The following is a 20796-nucleotide window of genomic DNA, read 5'->3' on the forward strand; positions in this document are numbered from 1 at the left end:
CCATTAGGCGACCCTAGGCAGTCGCCTAGGGCGGCAGAATTTGGGGGGTGGCATTTTGCCGCCCTCGGCGGAAATTCGGCGGTGGGGGAGGGGGGTCCTTCTGCTCTGGGTCTTCGGCGGAAATTTGGCGGTGGGTCCTTCACTCGCTCCAGGACCCGCTGCCGAATGCTCAGAGGAGGAGCGCTGCCGCCTAGGGCGGCAAAAACCCTGGTGCCGCTCCTGCCAGAATCTAATCTCATTCTAAACTGGAGTAACACCATTGACTTGAAAGAATTACTCTGGATTTGCACCATTTTAAATGTGATCTGGCCAGTAGACTTCTATAACTGAAACTTACAGTGTAGCTTCTTAAAGTACAACTGATTCAAGAATGAGAAATCCTTTCTTGTTCTTCTAGATCACTTTGGTGATTTCCTAAAAACCCCTGTTGGGCATTTCCCCCTCCCTACAGATGGTATTTTCCTTGAAGAGAAAGGAAGGTTTCTTTCCTCCTGTACTTACTACAGACGCCTGGCTAATGTTTTCCAATCTCTAATAACTTTCTTTTGTCTCTCAGGTGTATGTATGTGTTCTTCCGTAAAGTAACAATACTTCATTTTGTTTTTTGCAGTTGTTCAGTGAAAAAATTAGTGGAGCAGAAGGAACAAAACTAGATGAAGAATTTCAAGAGATGGAAAGGGTAAGGAAGCCAACATAAGCTTTTCAAGGTTCCACCACTGATGAAATAATTTTTTTCATTCATTCCTTAGCATAAACAAAATATGTAATCCAAAAAATAAGTATGTAAAAAAAATCCATAGATATTATATGATCCAATCCTGTCCTCCTTGAAGCCCATAAGGGACAAATTCTTCTTACAGTAACACAAGAATATTGAACTCAATGAAATCACACTCTTGTAACTGAGAGAAGAATTTGACCCTGAAAGTTTTGTCTATGACTTTATCAGGAACAACACTGGGCTCTAAGAACTTAATTTGTTAGCATGAACAGTAAAGTATTTGTGTTGCAGATGTAATCTCGGTAGAAGTGCAAGAATTTAAGAACGATAAGAATTGCCCACTGTGTAAGCACTGCGGTATGGCAGTTGGAACAATGTTACTCTCAGCTTTTTTTTTGTTCCTGCTCTCTGGTTCTCAGTCCTTCACTCTGGGTCTTTGTCAGATATATTTGTTACATATATTACGGACCCCTCTCCATGGGCATAGTTTAACTTCTATATTTGGGGAGCAGCTCCAGTCAGGCCAATGGAGCCATGGGGAGTGGGGGGATGGAATGGGCAAATTCTGCGCCTGTCTGAAGCTTGCAATTTTTTTTTGGGGGGGGGGGAGGGCAAACAGCCCCCTGCCCCTCCTCCCCCATAACTCTTTCTGAGATTTTGTTGTTGGCGGATTAAGAAAATTGTTCTGCATAACTTGTTTTTTTTTTTTCAACACACTTATTTTGTATCTATAAACATGTTTAAGCTTCAATTTTCTTTGGTTCCAAAATAATCATCTGTTTTATAAGAACACACTGTGTGAGTCATAGAATAGAAAAGAGAAGAGAGAGTAGTATACCGTATTTGAGATACTGTTGACTGGAGATGCAATATGGGCTCATGCTATGAAGTACACAGAACATAGGACAGGGAGGGAGGAATTCCTGAATCTGCTTCCCAGGTAGATGGTTGATATAGTAGTGACAAGAGGGCAGGGGAGGAAATTGTGATTCCAAAATGTAGAAGTGTTATTCATGAAGAATAACTCCAAGCCCTGACACATCTACACTTCGATGATGGCAACTGGGCTTACTCAACACTACACTCAACTTCATTTCTTTTCAGCATCCATAATGAAAGCTTTGGCACCACAAAAATTAAAATGATAATGTTTTGTACTGATTTTAATTAACATTTCTTACTTTGCCAGAATAATACATTGTATCTAGTCAGAGGTTAAAGACTCAATAAAGGATTGTGGAATTTAATGTCCTGTTACATTTCTCTTCCAGAAAATTGATGTCACCAGCAAAGCTGTAGCAGAGCTTCTGTCAAAATCCACAGAGTATCTTCAGCCAAATCCGGGTAAACTGAACTCCTACAGTTTCTCTGTCATACTTAGACTATGAGTTGAACTTGAACAAGGGGATATACTGAACCCCTGTGGGTTGCTAATATTTTTTAGGGAATATGAAACATGTAAGGATGTCTCTCTCTCTCCCTTTTTCAGTGACTTCATCTCCTTTTCTGAGGACTCCTAGGTCTCCATAACAGACATTGGGAAGTTCATTTACAGGATTTTTCAAATTTCAGTTTGAGAACAGAGAAAGGAGGGACATTGATGCTGGTCATTGGCTTGATTTAATGTGATCAAGACACAGGGCATTAAGAGACTGATCCACTGTCCACTCAGTTCAATGGAAAGACCTCCATTGCCTTCATTAGAACAGAGGCTGATCCTGGATTCCTTATGCAATGACTTCAGTGAGATATCTACCCAGCGTGGGTGCATTATGAGACTCATGGCCAGAGGGAGATTTCAATGGATTTCCCTGAGTAAGGAATGTAGGATTAGGCCTTATCAAAGCTTAATGGTTGTCTGGGAGGCTCCAGATGAAGCCAGAGACCATGGCTGTTAATCTGATGAATGTCCAGCACAAGTTCACTCTTGTATTATGAGGCTATTGTGTGACAAAAATTAAGAGTGGAGTGGGAAAAACTCTTTTAAAATAATTGTCTGCTTTTGACACTGCATGCACAGAACATCGATGAAATCAGCATTATTCAACATTAGAGCCGTTCTAAAAAATTAATTCACGGTGTCTTGGCCAGTGGAGCTGAGCAGATGCTCCAGGGGAAAGTAGTTCTGCACATGTTAACTGAAATAAGACCATGAAGTTGACTTTGGCGGCATTCATATCCCTTTTGTGTTTGCTTTGTGTAAAAATTCTAGTAAAGGAGTTTACTAGTCGGAATCTTCCTGGAAATAGTGAATATTAGTATATATCGACTGAAGGTGATTATGGAACTCTTCAGTGCAAGTATTCACGCCATAAACCTATAAGAGCTAAGCTTATCCAATCAGGGAACGGAACAGTATCATATGACCTATATGAAAACATCCCTCACATTTTGATTAATGAGCATTTTGTTGCGGGAATTCAATAATCTACAGACTAACTGTCACTCACTGAAATTATTTGTCAAATAATTTAAAGTAACTTAGCATGATTTTCTGTAATTGGTATAAATGGATGCTTTTTTCATACGGTTTGTAATACTTCTAAGCATACAGAGCCAAGCTGGGAATGCTGAACACTATGTCGAAGATCAGGGGACAAGTTAAAACCACAGGATATTCCCAGACAGAAGGGCTATTAGGGGATTGTATGCTACGGTATGGCAGAGAACTTGGGGAGGATTCTACATTTGGTGAGTTTGTATAGCTCCCCTCTGCATGTTTCAGCATATGTTGTACGTGGAGTAACACTACTTATATATATGTGATTATTGCTTACAAGATGGAAGCCTACATGCCTAACGTATAGTGATTAGATATTGATAGATACAATATATGACGCTTTTAAGCATTTTTTGTTCCATCATATTATAGGTGGTACTGGCAGTATGGCCTATTGCCTGATAATTCCTGTTATAAGACTTTGTGTTCAGTTGCTTGTAACTTTTCCAAAGTTCAACCATTTGGGCTGAAATTTTTCAGACTGTCTGCTTCTGGCTGATTTTGGTAAATTTCAGACAAAACAGTTCAGTCATTTCTGAGAACGAAGCTGGGTGGAAATATGTTCTGCCCATGTTAAAAAATCATAGTAACCTTTTCCGTGAAATGCTGTAGGGCTCTCGTGCTTTGGAGCAGGGACCTGGAATTTGGCAGGGTGGTAGCCTTTGTTTCAGGGTTGTGACTCTCGCCATCCTCAGGAAAATCCAACCTACGTTTGGCCAAGTTATCAGGCTTTGAAAAATTGCAGTTTGCACATGCTCAGTAGAGAACTGCTGAGCATGCTCAAGCCTCTGGCAGCACCTAGGGCTGACCAGTCTGCACATGTACCATCCCCACAGAGCAACTGAGCATGCTCCATCCCCTCACAGCTTCTACATGTGAACAGACTGCACATGCAGTACAGAGTGTCTGAGCATATTCCAACCCACGGCTACGGGGGCTTAGAAGGAGTTTCCTTGTAATGGCTGCTCCAGGCTGGGGTGGGGCTGGGCATTGGAACTGAGAGCAGATAGCAAGTCTCTGCTGTGGTCTGTGACCGCTTCCCTGCTGGTGCCCACGCAGCGTGAAGGGGGAAGCTGGTATTACATTATGTACGTTTGTATCTGTAGTGCCGCATAAGAAGGTCTTGCTGAAAGAGCAACAGCAAGATAGGCACTGGAGACCTAGGACTCAAGATAAGGCTTAGCTTTCCAGGCTGTGAGACATGTTGTGGAGGACACCGTTATTCTCTTGGAGTTTGTTTATTCTCTCAGGAATGAGTGAGTGGTGCAGTGCCAGTCATGAGCTGTGTATATTTGTGCATTTGCAGGTGCCATGGGGATACAAATTGGAACCAAGGCCAGGGGAAAAGAAATGTCAAACAAAATGTTTGGCATGGGCACACTTGAGCATGTTCTGCGTGCTTAACAAATAATCAGCTACACTACTAACATGCTTAGTTTTTTTTTAATCCATATTAAAAAAATTTAACAATAGCAGCTTTGGCCAAAACCTGGGACAAATGAAAAGTAATTGTGATGAATCTGAGATACTGTGAAATTACATTTTGGAGCTAAAAGATATTCCTATTTTGGGGCACTTTGAACCCAAATTAGCCATTTTGGTCTCCAGCTTGTAAAATGTAAAAGATCACTTACTGTCTTCATGTTGTTCTGTCTGCACATCTGTTGCCCTGAGAACAAGAGTTCTCAGACTTGCAGGTACTAATTGTGACACTTATTGCGACCGCACGCAGTATCTTTGGGGGCACATATTGTATTAAGGTTATGAATGGTTTATGTATCCCTGTGGGCCAAGGATTCTATGCGATTCTGGGGGGAGAGTGGCACTTAGCTTCTCCAGGAATTGAAAACTGTGGGGGGTGATTTGAGTGACTCACCTTAGTTGTAAACATGTCCAGAGAGGCACCACCTGCTGGGGATGCTTGCATATACTGGGTTTTCCAGAGACCAACAAACAAAGAAAAGGCTTTTGGCATAAAAAGGCTGCATTTAAACTGACTCGGGGTCTTCTTTCTGATCCAACAAATGGACAGCACTTTCTCTGTCCAGGGAGGCTCCAACCCTTGTGGGAGGGTTGGAAAGACTTTGGCCTACTAGGGCTCCATAAGACTGATTGGTGACCTCTGGTAAGTTTTTAGCATGTGTTAAAGGAACTTTTCTTGTTTTCAGTGTTTTCTCTGTAATGCTTTTAGCTTAAGAATAAATATGCTTGCTTAGAAAGAACTGTGTGGTAACTTGTAACACCTAGCAATGCACTCTTCATAGCGCTCCGAGAGAAAGCAAGGTGCAGGCACTGGCCTTTAGGCAGACTGGCTTGCGGGGGGTATCACTGTGTACAGCAGGGAGCTGTGCAGCCTCCAATCCCCCAGAGAGGAGGGAGAGGGAAGCGGGTCTCCACCCAAGAAAGGTGATAGGTGGGAACTTGAAACCCTAAGTGGGCCCTTTGAGGGGGAATACCAAGTGCAGTTGCCCTAAAACTGTGACACTAGTCATGTTAAAGTGACATATGGTATCTTTTGGCCTTGTGATATTTCTGGGGCCCTACCACCTGGAGAAGCAGCTACAGAAGAAACTGTGTATCCCATTCTGAATAATCCAAGAGTGGAGACAATAATGCAAGCCAACAATAGTTTTCTTGGAGGGGTAGTGGATAAGGATGGAAAACAGGACAAAATTCTTTCTAGTTCTGGAAACTCTAGGAGAAGAGGGCAAGAGTGTAGTCTTATATTCTGCATTCTACATCTTAAAGGGCCTGCAGCCAACATTTTTAAGAGTTACCTAATAAAAAATGTCTCCTGTTTTTACATAAAGTGCTATCTACTGTGTATAAATATTATGTTCTTCCCTGTAGGCAATGCACTGCTGGATGTTGGTGAAAGCATGAAGCAGATGGCAGAGGTGAAGGACTCTCTCGATATTAACGTCAAGCAAAACTTCATTGATCCTCTACAGTTATTACAGGACAAAGACTTAAAAGAGATTGGGGTGAGTTTTTGAGGTTAAAAATTAGCCCTATGACATTGAAAATATATGAATAAACAAAGTCATTAGAAACCTAATCCACAGGAACTTTTTATGCAGTATATTCCGCCATCAGATTTTAAGCAGAACTCTCCTGTGAAATCAGTGATGAAATCTACTTAAAAACTAGTGTCAGGATATATAGCTCATGGGCACACCTATTTATACTCTATTTACAATATAATAAAGTTGAATACAGAAAAGGACAGTGTAGCAGGGTGGTTACCCGCTCCAGCCCTGACAGGGTAGAAGCCAGCCCTGGGAGAGGGTGAGGGGCTAGGAGAAAAAGCCCAAGCTGATTGGGGAAGGAGCTACACCTGGGCCACGCCCCAATCAGAGCAGCTGGGCCTTATAAGAAGGCCAGGGCAGCCAGAAGCTGAGCAGAGTCTCTCCTCTAGCGGTGGAGGGAGACTGGCCTGGTTGCAGGGGAGTAAGAAGGTACCTGGGAGTGAAGCAGGGCTGGGGAGGAGCTGGAGAGTTCCAGTCTGGTGACTCCCCAGGCTGCAGGGCCTGGTTCCAGGCCCATAGAGGTACTGGGTGGTAGAAGAAGGCAGCAGGTCAAACCCCCTTGCCTGTGATGAGTGGTTTTTATACTGCAGTCAGCCCCAGTTAGCGGGGGCTAGGTAAGCACTGGCAGTAGCCCAGACTGAGGCGAGGTGGGGGTAGTGGGTGGGGGCTCCCTGGGGAAGGGAGACCCACAGAGATTGTTGGGGTATTGCCAGGGGGCAGCACCCCAGAGAAAATGGGCACTGGAGTCTGGGAGGGACACGGGGGCCAAGCTGTGGCGGATCACCGGCCTGCAGAGGGTGCTCCGGGCTGGAAATCAAGCTAATTCCGAGAGACCAGCAGGAGGTACCGCAGGGGCGAGTCTGCACGCTTACAGACAGTAAAGAAAATGAATATGAATATTTTCTGTTGCTTATTTTAATTGTTATTAGCATGGTGGGTGCCAATTATTTCAGTTTAGTTCTGGTTGATTTTGAGTTGCCTGGTTTATTCTATTATTGAGTTGCCTGCCTCTGGCTCTCACATGCTGGAGTTAGCTCTAAAAAGGAGTCAAATAAGATTACTAATATAGGCTGTTTAGGGCAACAACAGTGAGGCACATATGAGACCAAAGAGCAGCACGACAAATAACATGAACCATGGTGGCAAAAAATAGGAAACTGGGGAATTAATTTTTAGCCTTCAGAAGAATATTTTTCATTGCATTTGCTTATGATAGAACAACTGTCCAGAAAGCCAGGCACAGTTTAAATCTGGGCCTCTAGATTCCTATAGACTTGGGTAATAAGAAAGTTAAAACCCTGATGAAACACAGAAATTGAAGTTATATTTACTTATACAAAAAATGGATTTAGAAACCTGTGCCCAAATTAAAGAGCAGAGAGACAGTAATCTCTCAATGGCTGCAGATTTCTCATGTGCTGGATGACTCTATTCTCAGTTATTGAGGTTCTGAATTGATGAAAAGAGAAAAAACCATGTAACATGTTTTAATAAGCACCGTGTGCAGTTGCTTTCACTCCACTTTGAGAGTTTGTCAAGTGCAGGATTTTTGGGGGCAGGAAAGCTTTGTGCAATTTGCTCATCTAGGAATGTCAGATTAATACCTGACAAAGAATTCAGGAACGAAGGGGTTAGTTGGAGTTCTGCTCCTGTAATGGGAGCAGAAAATAGCCCTTTAAATTTTAGCTGTCACACTACAAATAATACAGGCACTAGAACTGAATTACCGCCAGACTGTAAAGGAAAAGCACATTTAGTCTGGATCCTGCTTCTAATTTAGACAATCTGCAGCTTTTGCATGTTTAGCAAAGTTCATGATGTCTTGTATAGCAAATTTAGGCAGCCAATTCTCAAAATGTTCGTAGATGGTGCTTCTTGATGTCTGTACAATTTTAAATTTCATATATGAATAATTGTATCCATAATGAAAACCTACTTACAATCACAACATGCTTGTTTGGGTTTGTCTCCATTTGATCTAATGGGAAACATTTTCTCTAATTTAGCATCATCTGAAGAAGCTAGAAGGCCGTCGTTTGGATTATGACTATAAAAAGAAGCGTTTAGGGAAGATCCCAGATGAAGAAGTTAAACAAGCAGTAGAAAAATTTGAAGAGTCAAAGGAGCTGGCAGAAAGAAGCATGTTCAACTTTTTAGAAAATGATGTAAGTCTGTTGTGCTGCTGCAAGTCCTGCAGCGCACTCGGAAGGGAGAGTGTGTATTTGTGATAGGACAAATCATCTCCTCTCCTTCCCAGATGTGCAAGGACTAAAAAGTAGAGAAGCAGCTATGGATCTGTGGCTCAGAAAAGGATGTGCTGCAGAGCCATGTAAGGGTACTCCACAACCCTGCACTATGGAGCAGCACACTGGGGCTGTGAATGTGGAAAGTTTGTGGGAGGGAGGAAACTGCCAGGGTCATGACCCCTGTGCTCACAACAGGGCCGGCTCTGGCTTTTTTGCCGGGGGGGGCGGCCGGAGCCCCTGGGGGAGGGCGGCGAGCCCCGCGGCGGCTCCGGTCTCCCCCCCAGGGGCCAGAGCGCCGGGGGCAGGGCCGCGAGCCCCGGCGGGGGCTCGGCTCTCCCGCCCCTCCCCCGGCGGCCAGAGCGCCGCGCCGCCCCCCTCCAGGTGCCGCCCCAAGCACCAGCTTGGGTGCCTGGTGCCTGGAGCCGGCCCTGGCTCACAACTAGGCAAAGCCCATGTGCAGGGGTACATGCACTGCTACAGACAGCTGGCAGTAACAGCAGTCATGGAGTAGCTGAGCTCATACTGAGTATCTTGCTGCTGATTTAGAAGGGAGGATTCTGTCCCCACCAGCCCCATGCATGTCCCCTGCACAAAATTTGTTCATCTGGGCCTTACTCAGGGTCAGAGTTTGCTTAGCATGCAGGTACATCATCAAACTATGTCTAAATTAATGCAGCAGCTGTGGCCATTTAGGTTAGTGTTTGAACCATAGTGGGAGGGACTGGCAGGAATGTCTGTATATGTATTGAAATGCATATGTGAAGTCTTGTAACATGAAATTTTTTTGTGCCAGATCTTCAGCTGGTGTTGGTCTCTTGACTTCAGTGGAGCTACATCAGTTTACACCAGCTGAGGATCTGGCCCCATGTATTTAAATTTATGTATATTGTGTGGCAATGTTTTGCTTCATTAGGGTTCTAGCAGAGTTTTCAGTAAACGCTTTGGGCTGGTCTATACTTAGCCGCTAGTTCGGCGGCTGGAAATCGAACTTCCTGGTTCGATTTATCGCGTCTGGTCTGGACGCGATAAATCGAACCAGGAAGTGCTCGCCGTCGACTGCGGTACTCCAGCTCAACGAGAGGAGTACCGCGGCGTCGACGGGGGAGCCTGCCTGCCGCGTGTGGACCGCGTCTGAACCGCGGTAAGTTCGAAGTAAGGTATGTCGAATTCAGCTACGTTATTCACGTAGCTGAATTTGCGTACCTTACTTCGACTTGGGGGGTAAGTGTAGACCAAGCCTCTGAGTAGGAAAAAGCAGATAAAATATTCAACACAAACCAATAATTTAATCTTAACAAATCTACCCACCTTCTCCTGATCAGACCCAGTAGAAGCATGAGAGTGTGATATGTTGCATTTCACTTTGTTGGGGCTCATTGTCTAAATGTTTTTTTGTTTTTTTGTTTTTTTTTAAAACAAATGAGAAGACGAAATAAAGACTACTTTATCAGAGAGCTATCCTTGGATTGGCCAGATTGTGCTGTGGGGCAGAGAGGATTTTTACCATTTTTTAAAAATATTTTTGGGACCGCGTGAGAGAATGGTGTTTCCCTCCTTCCTCCCCCATTTCAATAGACAGATTCTGGAACAATTAGCTGCAATTTTTAAATCTGAGCCGATAAATAACATTTTATTTATCAGTTTATAAATGCTGCCACCTAGTGAGATAAGTCTGGACCTTTTTAGGACTGCAGTTTGTGGGCTAAAGCAATTACACAACCCATTAATGTTGTTTTGTAATAAGATATGGCATAACCTCACTTAGCCAGACCTCATTGATCTGAAAACCACTGCTACCAGAAATGGCATCTTGTCCTTGTCTGTTTCAGAATAGTTCCCAGTTAAGTTAGGGGAAAATATACATGTATTTGATAAAGTTACTTTGTTTGAATAAGCCCCATTATGGACACAAGAACATGCCCTGTATTATGGTCCTGATCCTGCAGTAAGCCCCACTGGGCTCAGCACAGACACAGGGCTCTGCCCACATACAGCTCCTTGCAGGCTGTCAAATCCTTACTATCTAGAAATATCACCCTGTAAGATCTCAAGAACTTATGAGATACCTGGTCTATTTTGAGTGTTTTTAACTGGGTTTATTATTGTCTGTTTATAACCCTTATAGTTGATTCCATAGCTGGCACGCAGACTCCTTAAAGTCATTTTCTACTTTATACTTTAGGTAGAGCAAGTTAGCCAGTTGGCAGTATTTATAGAAGCAGCATTAGACTACCATAAACAGTCCACAGAAATTCTGGAGGAACTGCAGAGCATACTGCAAAACCGGTAAGAATAAACCTGATCAGAGAATTCTCAACATCTTTTGGAGCTAACGTTCAGGAGTATGAGAAGACGTTGAGTTGCGGTTCAGAAGCAGCAGCATCTCACAGATACCTCACAGTTGCATCTTTTTATATTCATAGTCATTTGTTACATCTCTGTATCTCAGTGGACTTAACCACCTTAAATTCTTGCTAGCTGTCACTTCTTAATGCACTGTAGGCCTTTAAGAGTTCACACCCCTCTGTATAATGAAATCTGACCACAAAACTTATAGATACATCCTTTTGTGCTCATGCCAAACCCCACACCCACATATACAGGAATTAATCAGGAGCTTCTCCATTTACCGGTGGGTTTTGTGCATACAAACAGACCTGGCTGTAAGTTTTTTTTTTTTTTTTTTTTTAACAAGGCTTCCAAAAATGTCTCAGAAAACAGACATATTTATCATACTGATGATTGTACACACGCAATCCTACAATGCATCATGAAATTGCCAGCTTAGGAGCACAGTTCTGGTGTGATGTGTTGATGATTGGCCACAGAGACTTTGTGTGATACTAATGGAGCAGAAAAGAAAAAAAATTACCACTAGTAGTTATGCTTTATGCTCTCATAGTTAGAACCAACAAGGATCTGGATTCTAAATGGTCTGACTCATCATTGGCTTCCTGGCTGCGTTTCTGCACTTGTCATTTTGTAGCCTGAGTTTCAGGAGTGTTTATCACCCAGAGCATCCACTGAACTCAATGGTAGCTGTGGGTGCTCAGCACTTCTGAAAGTCAGGCTATTAATCTTTGTGCCTCAGTCAACACAGCTATAAAACTGGGTAAAAGTAGAGACTTTCTGAAATGTTACATTGGAGTCAAGCAGTTCTGGGCGAATAAATTACAAACTATTTTTTTAAACTATCTGTCCTTCAGTTGTTAAAGCACTGAAACCAAGTAGAAGCTCCAAAGCTCCTGTTGCCTTCCAGAATTAAATCTCCTGCCAATCTTTCTCTGTGTTTCAGAATAAATGGAGCATCTAGTCGTCCTAAGCATGAATTCAAGCCAAAACCTGTAATAACTTCAACTCTGGAAATCAGTGATAATCAGCAGCACAATGGGATATCGTACATTTCTTCAATAAAATCATCAGGTGAGCCCATGCTTGTGGAATCAGCCTGTTGATGTATGCATTTTATGGAAGAATTATAATTACTGGAGTTGAAGTATTGCTCATATAATGCTAGTTGAAAACCCATAGAGTCCCACTGTTGTCTATGCAACTAGGCTGCCTATGCCTACAGTTAGCCACCCACACTTGGAAAATGGTCTCCTTTGTGTTTTTATTAACTTTTAAAACAGTTAAAGGTAAAACTTTAGGTGTAACACAGAAAATTAAATATGAACACAACTTATTTTGTTAGCATGTAACCCCTTCTGGTTCCACAAAGGCAGATCAATAAAATGTGCAAACTTATTCTGTGTAGGACAGACTGCTGTACCTATTAACATGTATCTGTCACCACTTCACATGCATAGATGCTGATCTCGTGAAAAGAATGAGGGTCACCTTTTTGAAATTCTCTTCAAGGTATTTAATATTACGAATCTTGTCACTGGTCAGTGGAGAAGCTAAATGTAATAACTGATTTAAATGTTGGATCAGACCCTTTATTTCTCATCTTACTGATCAGAGGCACCTTTCCTCTGTCTCTCTTATACCCTTAGTGAGCTATATGCAAAGGCAAATAATGAAACACAAAAGACAAACAATAATAAGGCAAAAGGAAAAGAGTAAGAAGCCACCAGCACTTTTTCCATAACCAGGATAGGTGAGGATCTGAAAGGAAAGCACCGAGGGGAAAAAATGATCCAGAGGGTCCATCCTTCCCTTGGCTTGAGAATTAGGAGCTGGCTGTTGACTCCTGGTCTACACTAGGCTTTTATGTCGAATTTGGCGCCGTTACATCGAATTAACCCTGCACCCGTCCACACCACGAAGCTATTTAGTTCGACATAGAGCTCTCTTAAATTCAACTTCTGTACTCCTCCCCAACGAGAGGAGTAGCGCTAAATTCGAAATGGCCATATCGAATTAGGCTAGGTGTGGATGGAAATCGACACTAATAGCTCCGGGAGCTATCCCACAGTGCACCACTCTGTTGACGCTCTGGACAGTGGTCAGAGCTCGGATGCTCTGACCAGCCACACAGGAAAAGCCCCGGGAAAATTTGAATTCCCTTTCCTGTCTGGGCAGTTTGAATCTCATTTCCTGTTTGGACATCGTGGCGAGCTCAGCAGCACTGGCAACGATGCAGAGCTCTCCAGCAGAGATGGCCGTGCAATCGCAGACTAGAAAGAGGGCCCCAGCATGGACTGATCGGGAAGTCTTGGATCTCATCGCTGTGTGGGGCGATGAGTCCGTGCTTTCAGAGCTGCGCTCCAAAAGAAGGAATGCAAAGATCTACGAGAAGATCTCGAAAGCCATGGCAGAGAGAGGATACAGCCGGGATGCAACGCAGTGCCGCGTGAAAATCAAGGAGCTGAGACAAGGCTACCAAAAAACCAAAGAGGCAAACGGACGCTCCGGATCCCAGCCACACACATCCCGTTTCTACGAGGCACTGCATTCCATCCTAGGTGCGGCCGTGACCATGGACTCTGAGGATGGGATATTGTCTGCGGCCGGTTCCTTGTCGGACATGTTAGCGGACGGGGAAGATGAGGAAGGAGATGAGGAGGACGAGGCAGTCGACAGCGCTTGCACCGCTGATTTCCCCGACAGCCAAGAGCTCTTCATCACCCTTACCGAGATCCCCTACCAACTGTCCCCAGCCATTACCCCGGACACAGAATCAGGGGAAGGATCAAGCAGTAAGTGCTTTAAACATCTAAACTTTTATTTTTAACAGAACTGGAATATTTATAATATTAACAATGGGTTTTTCATGATTTCTTTGCCTTAGGCGATAAAATTTTTAGTCCCAACTATTTAAAAAAAAATCTAACAATGTCCGGTTTTTCATGATTCTGCTGCCCAAGACGCTCCACTCTGTAGTCCCTGCCAGTGCAGCTACACCAAAATCCGGTCTATATGTCCGGGGATAGAGACGAAATCCTCATGGGAGATCTCAACATAGGTCTCCTGCAGGTAATGTTCAAGCCTGGTCATCAGGTTCCTGGGGAGAGCGATTTTATTGGGTCCTCCATGGTACGAGACGTTTCCTCGCCAGGAGATAATCAAATACTCAGGGATCATTGCACGGCAAAGCATGGCGGCATATGGCCCTGGTTTTTGCATGCTTTCCCTAAGCATGCGTTCCTTCTCGCTGTCCGAGATCCTCATCAGGGTGATGTCACTCATGATGCCCTGCTTTGAATTAGGGAGGGGAATGTTAGTATTGGGACTGCTTTACAGCGACGCGGTGGAGGCGGGAGAGGGGCAGCATACAGGGATCTTTCCCTGGGAGAGCCGTGAGGGGGTGGGACAGGGACAGAGTTCCTGCTTGCCGGATTGCTGGCAGCAGAGACTGGCTTTGCTTTCAATATGAAAGGAGGCCAGTGCTACTATTAAAGTTTTAAGCAGCCACAAGTCTACGGCTTACCATGTTTGCCTGCTACACAAGTTGAGGTGTCCTGCCCCGCTTCTCAGATCGCCACTGCAAGACCCCAGGCACTGAAGGCGAGGTCCGAAAATTCGACCTTGTCCTGAGTGCGCATGTGAGAGGTGCAGTGCATGGTCTTGTTCACAGAGAAAGACTATGTTCTTTGTTCACAACTTCATTTATCTGTCTCAGGAATTCACTCCCTTTTCCCCATTCCCACAGACACATCTGCGACTGTCTCCCAACCCAGCCTGGCATCACACTCACAGAGGCTAGAGCAGATTAGGCGGAGGAAGAAGAAGACGCGTGAGGACATGTTCTCAGAACTAATGTCCTGCTCCCGAGCCCAGGCAGCCCAGCAGACACAGTGGAGGGAGAACTTGTCTGAAATGCACCGAGCAATCATGGAACGGGAGGAGTGGTGGCGTCAGGAAGACCAGCAGGCGACTCAAACGCTGCTTGGACTAATGAGGGAGCAAACGGATATGCTCCGGCGCCTTGTTGATGTTCTGCAAGACCGGAGGCAGGAGGACAGAGCCCCGCTGCGGTCTATCTCTAACCGCCCTCCCCCGCCACCAAGTCCCACACCCCCCCCTCACCCAAAGTCCAAAGAAGGAGGGGCGGCAAGGGCCGTTAAAACTTTCAGTCAACCAGTGCAGACTGCTCTAGCACTGTTGGGCTCTCATTCCTCAAAATTTGAAAAGTCCTTTCCTACCACCTCACACAAGCCCCCGTCCAAGTTTCACCACCCCTCGTTTCATGTGTGGTTCATAATAAAATATTCATTTCTGTTAATTACTGTTTCCATGATTTTCTTTGGGAGGAGAGTCTGTCTGAAGGGGGGGAAGGGGCTTGGTAATTGGACAGGACAGTCACCTTTAGCAGGGTACAGAGGCGGGGGCAGGTCCAGCATTAGGACACATACATAGTGCAGTCACTAGTTGCCCTGCTCAGTCTGGGAGGTGGTTTTCATGTTCTGGGGCGGGGGGCGGGTAGCTCTGTGACTTTGTGGCGGGGGAGGGCAGTTACAGATCTTATGCAGCGGTCCTTATCCTGGATCACAGAGCCACGCAGCAGGGGATCTGTAACCCTCCTCCCCCTGCCAGAAAGTCACATATCCGACACATACACGCAGTCCCGCCCAGGAGTGCTGGCAGGCTCCGTTGAAACAACCAGTCCACCAGTGTGGAGCCTGTCATTCCGGGAGTTTAGAAGCATCATTTGCATCAGAACACTAAACCCGCCCCCCGCCACAGTCTGCGTCCCCGGTTTAAAACATTCCCGCGAAAACAGTAATAAAGACAACGGTGTTCATTAACAACAAAACAGAACAGATTTTATTTTTTGGGAAGGGGGTGAAGGGGGTATGTAGCTGGAGAGGATAGTCAACATAAACTCCGTAAAGAAACGGGGGCAGGTTCAGCTTCTCTTTAAACAAAGTTAATAGTCACAGGTTACCCTGCTCACTGAGGAACCTAGCTTTCAAAGCCTCCCGGATGCACAGCGCGTCCCGCTGGGATCTTCTAATCGCCCGGCTGTCTGGCTGGGCGTAATCAGAAGCCAGGCTATTTGCCTCAACCTCCCACCCCGCCATAAAGGTCTCCCCCTTGCTCTCACAGAGATTGTGGAGCACACAGCAAGCTGCAATAACAATGGGGATATTGGTTTCGCTGAGATCACAGCGAGTCAGTAAGCTTCTCCATCTCCCTTTGAGACGGCCAAAAGCACACTCCACCACCATTCTGCACTTGCTCAGCCGGTAGTTGAACAGTTCTTTTTCTGTGTCCAGGGCGCCAGTATAGGGCTTCATGAGCCAGGGCATTAGCAGGTAGGCTGGGTCCCCGAGGATCACTGTAGGCATCTTCACATCCCCAAGAGTTATTTTGTGGTCCGGGAAGTAAATACCTTCCTGCAGCCGTCTAAACAGACCAGAGTTCCTGAACACGCGAGCGTCATGAACCTTGCCCGGCCATCCGACGTTGATGTTCGTAAAACGTCCCCTATGGTCCACCAGTGCTTGCAGCACCATTGAAAAGTAGCCCTTTCGGTTGATGTACTGGCTGGCCTGGTGGTCCGGTCCCAGGATAGGGATGTGAGTCCCATCTGTAGCCCCACCGCAGTTTGGGAATCCCATCGCGGCGAAGCCATCTATGATGACCTCCACGTTTCCCAGGGTCACTACCTTTGAGAGCAGTAGCTCAACGATTGCGTTGGCTACTTGCATCACAACAACCCCCACGGTAGATTTGCCCACACCAAAGTGGTTCGCGACTGACCGGTAGCTGTCCGGCATTGCAAGCTTCCAGAGGGCTATGGCCACTCGCTTCTGGACAGTCAGGGCTGCTTTCATCCGGGTGTCATTGCACTTCAGGGCAGGGGACAGCAAGTCACAAAGTTCAAGGAAAGTCCCCTTCCGCATGCGAAAGTTTCGCAGCCACTGGGATTCATCCCAGACCTGCAGCACTATGCGGTCCCACCAGTCCGTGCTTGTTTCCCGGGCCCAGAATCGCCGTTCCACAGCATCAACATGACCCATTGCCACCGTGATGTCCTGGGCGCTGGGTCTCGTGGTTTCTGACAGCTCTGTGCTACTCTCCGACTTCAGGCCCTCACGGCGGTGCTGTAGCCTCCTCTCCTGATTTCTCTGCATCTGCCTCAGGGAAAGGTGTATGATAAGCTGCGAGGCGTTGAGAACGGCCACAACTGCAGCGATGGTCGCAGCGGGATCCATGCTCGCAATGCTGTGGCGTCCGCGCTGTCACAGATCAGAAAAGTGCGCGAACTGATTTCCCGCCGGCGCTTTCAAGGATGGATGGAGGGAGGGAGGGCGGTAGTGACGGACGGATGACGACAGTTACCCAAAAGCACCCTCGACACATTTTTTTACCCAGAAGGCATTGGCGGCTCGACCCAGAATTCCAATGGGCAGCGGGGACTGCGGGAACTGTGGGATAGCTGCCCACAGTGCACCGCTTCCAATGTCGACGCTTGCCCCGTTAGTGTGGACTCACAAAGTCGAATTACTGTCCTTAGTGTGGACACACACGTTCGACTTTGTAATATCGATTCCACATATTCGATTTAAGTAAAATCGAACTACTCTCGTAGTGTAGACATACCCCAAGACACCGTTACTCTCTGGGCTACTTTTCTACCCTCTGGCTTTATTCACTCTCTTTTCAGTTTCTGTTTTCCTCCTGTCTTGTTTCTTTTTACAGAGAGCTGGGAGGGAAACAAAGGGTATGTCTACACTACGGGATTAATCCGAATTTAGATAATTCGAATTTGGGAAATAGGTTGTATAAATTCGATTGTGCGCGGCCACACTAAGCACATTAATTCGGTTTTTAACCACATTAATTCGGTGGTGTGCGGCCAAACTACCCCATTAATTTAACCACATTAATTCGGTGGTGTGCGGCCACACTAACCCTAATTCGAATTAACAAAATCGATTTTGGCGCTACTCCGCTCGTCGAGGTGGAGTACAGAAATCGATTTTAAGTGCCCTTTAATTCGAATTAACTGGCTCTGTAGTGTGGACGGGTGAAGGGTTAATTCGGATTAACGCAGCTAAATCCGAATTAAAGTCGTAGTGTAGACCAGGCCAAAGAAAGAGAATTAGAAGTGGAGGAGGATGGAAATATGGGGCTATACTTCATGCTCTCAGCTTGAAGAGAGAGAAAAAGGCTGAGGGTATATCTACACCAGGCTGGGAATGTGCCTTGTGCCCTGGATAGATTCACTAGCTCTCCTTGAGCTAGTGTCCTAAAAATAGCAGTGTGGATGTTGCAAAGAGAAGGATTGAGGGAAATATTTTGTATTCTGTTCTACAGACTCTCTAATGACACCAAAAAGGTACATATTGTGGTTACCTATTCTAGCACTCTGAATTTTTCCCCCCAAAGAACTTGAGGACTTGGTTGCTGTTCTTACCTCTCCCAGCAGATGTTATCATCAGTAAAGTCATGGGTAATTCTCTTCTGTCTCCTCCTTCCCCGCATTAGAAAGCGAGCACTAACACTATTGAGTTCTGTGCCAGGGAGAAACGTGGCTCTGGCAGTATAACCCGGGAAGCTTGCTGTGCTTATTTTATATTTAAATAAGACTGCTGAAACAGATTTGACTTATACTATATGATTTAGAAAATACTGTTCAGACAGTTTATGCAAAATGGTGCCAAGTGTTTTAGATGTTAGGAGCTGGGGAAGCTTGACAATATGTTCAGCACTCTCACCTCATTCAGATCACTCCTATAAACTCTCTTCTACTTTCTACAAAAGCAAGCATTTTCACACTTCACTTCTCTGCCCATCCCTGCTGACACTATCAAAATATGTGTCTGGCATCCCTCTGGTCACTTGAACTAGATCCTTTATCGGGGGTAGCCGTGTTAGTCTGTATCCACAAAAACAACGAGTCCGGTGGCACCTTAAAGACCAACTGATTTATTTGGGCATAAGCATTCGTGGGTAAAAAACCCAATTCTTCAGATGCATGGCGTGAAAATTACAGATGCAGGCATTATATATTGCAGGGGTAGGCAACCTATGGCAGCCATGCCGAAGGCGGCACGCGAGCTGATTTTCAGTGGCACTCTCACTGCCCGGGTCCTGGCCACCGGTCCGGGGGGCTCTGCATTTTAATTTAATTTTAAATGAAGCTTCTTAAACATTTTAAAAACCTTATTTAATTTACATACAACAATAGTTTAGTTATATATTATAGACTTTTATAGAAAGAGATCTTCTAAAAACGTTAACATGTATTACTGGCACGCAAAACCTTAAATTAGAGTGAATAAATGAAGACTCGGCACAGCAGTTCTGAAAGGTTGCTGACCCCTGGTATACTGACACAACTAGATCCTGACACTCTTTCTCATACTAAATAGAACCTTCCTCAAATATATCCATTGAATTCAATGGGACTTCTTGCAAAGTAAGTTACTCCCCATTAAGTGCAACAGCTATCATAGTCTCGCCCTTTGCTTGTATGTTGGAATGCTTTATTCCATATTTCACCATATTATGCCTTGTACATTGTAAGCTCTTTGGAATAGGAGTGGTGTTTTCCTTTGTACAGTTCCTAGTACAGTGGGACTATTTACAGGAGTGACATGCAAACACAGTGAAGTATCAGGTCCTTAGAAACATTATTTCATGGAAAAAAGTCCTGGATGATTTAACTGCGTTACTGATTAAGTGCAGATGACAAATCTATGTTTTGTTCTAATTCACTGTTGTCCTAATTAATCAGCAGAAGCTGAGAGTGTCATCTGGCTCATTATGAAACAGTTTAAATGCAGAGTCACATCTTACCTCTCATTCATTTTGCTCATCAAAGGAAAGTAGTTGTGGTTAGCTGTCCTATGTTTGAATTTAATGGGACTAACTCATGGGAGTAAAGTTACTTATGTGCTTAAGTGTTTACAGAATCATGCTATAAGAGAGGGCTAGAATAATTGTATCCTCAGGCACATCTAGGATGTGATTCTTTCTTTACTATATATTTTGCTACTGTATGTGTACTTCAATGTGCGGCAAACAGAGGAGCAACACCTGCCAGAAGTTTCTTTTGAGGAAAAGTGGCATTTTTAGATGGTCATCTGGCATCAGATAGGACAGTCCCAAAAGTACATTCAGCCTCATTCTTACCAATACTTTCTCCATGTTCTTTCATTATAAATTCAATCTGCATTTGGGGAGTCCAATAGGTCAGCATAAACAGTCTTTCGATATGTTTATTATGTTTGTTTATGGTGCATTCGCATAGCACCAAGGAGCCTTGTCATGGACCAGGACCCGTTGTGCAAAGTGCTAGACAAGCGTAGAGCAAAAAGACAGTTGTTGCCCCAAGAACTCTCAATCTAAATCCATGAACTCAGCAACTACAGTAGGCAGCATGTTGCTTCAGCTACAATGAGAGAAGCAGGCGCAGTACTAGAAATTAACAGAAATGCTGCTGCAGTTTCCTTAGCTTCTTAAATCTCTGCAACAGCCTTCAGATAGCTTGCACAGTGGAGAAGGATGGAGCCATGTGACCCCTTTGTGTTTGTTAAATTGTGTGTTTTAAAACTAGCAACCAGCGCTGCCTCTGCTCTGTTCAGCTGGGGAGCTTTGTTTTGCCGGAGTGTACTGTAGTGACACCAGATGCAGTAGATTAGCAGCAGCTGCATTACTCTAACGAAGACCTTGACTGATGTTAGGCTCTGGAGTAGCTGTAGCCATTACTTTAAGATCCTTCTGTGTTGCCTGAGATTACCCTCCTCCCCCACGTGTTTGAGCTTAAAAGGCAAAAAGTTCCTTCCCCACTCCCAATCTTTTTATCCCTCCTCTCTTTAAGAAAAACACAACTAATGCAATATACTGTGTAGTTATGATCCTAAAAGACTCACGCTTTAAAAAAAATACATTCTGCACCCA

The 20796-nt window shown here is 44.9% G+C and overlaps 1 protein-coding gene across 2 annotated transcripts in view; it reads left to right on the forward strand.

Annotated features, from left to right (window-relative positions):
- Nucleotides 1-20796, forward strand: part of SH3GL3 (SH3 domain containing GRB2 like 3, endophilin A3) — a 78466-nt gene that overhangs the window by 54016 nt on the left and 3654 nt on the right. For both annotated transcript variants that reach the window (XM_024202461.2, XM_024202462.1), the window contains exons 2-8: nt 611-679; nt 1993-2065; nt 3269-3412; nt 6072-6205; nt 8257-8415; nt 10679-10782; nt 11792-11919. In XM_024202461.2, the coding sequence (XP_024058229.1) occupies nt 611-679; nt 1993-2065; nt 3269-3412; nt 6072-6205; nt 8257-8415; nt 10679-10782; nt 11792-11919 (811 nt within the window). The remainder of the gene's footprint in view (nt 1-610; nt 680-1992; nt 2066-3268; nt 3413-6071; nt 6206-8256; nt 8416-10678; nt 10783-11791; nt 11920-20796) is intronic.

Source organism: Terrapene carolina, unplaced genomic scaffold, assembly GCF_002925995.2.
Source record: "Terrapene carolina triunguis isolate 2854851 unplaced genomic scaffold, T_m_triunguis-2.0 Scaffold67, whole genome shotgun sequence".
NCBI classification, from domain to species: domain Eukaryota; kingdom Metazoa; phylum Chordata; order Testudines; family Emydidae; genus Terrapene; species Terrapene triunguis.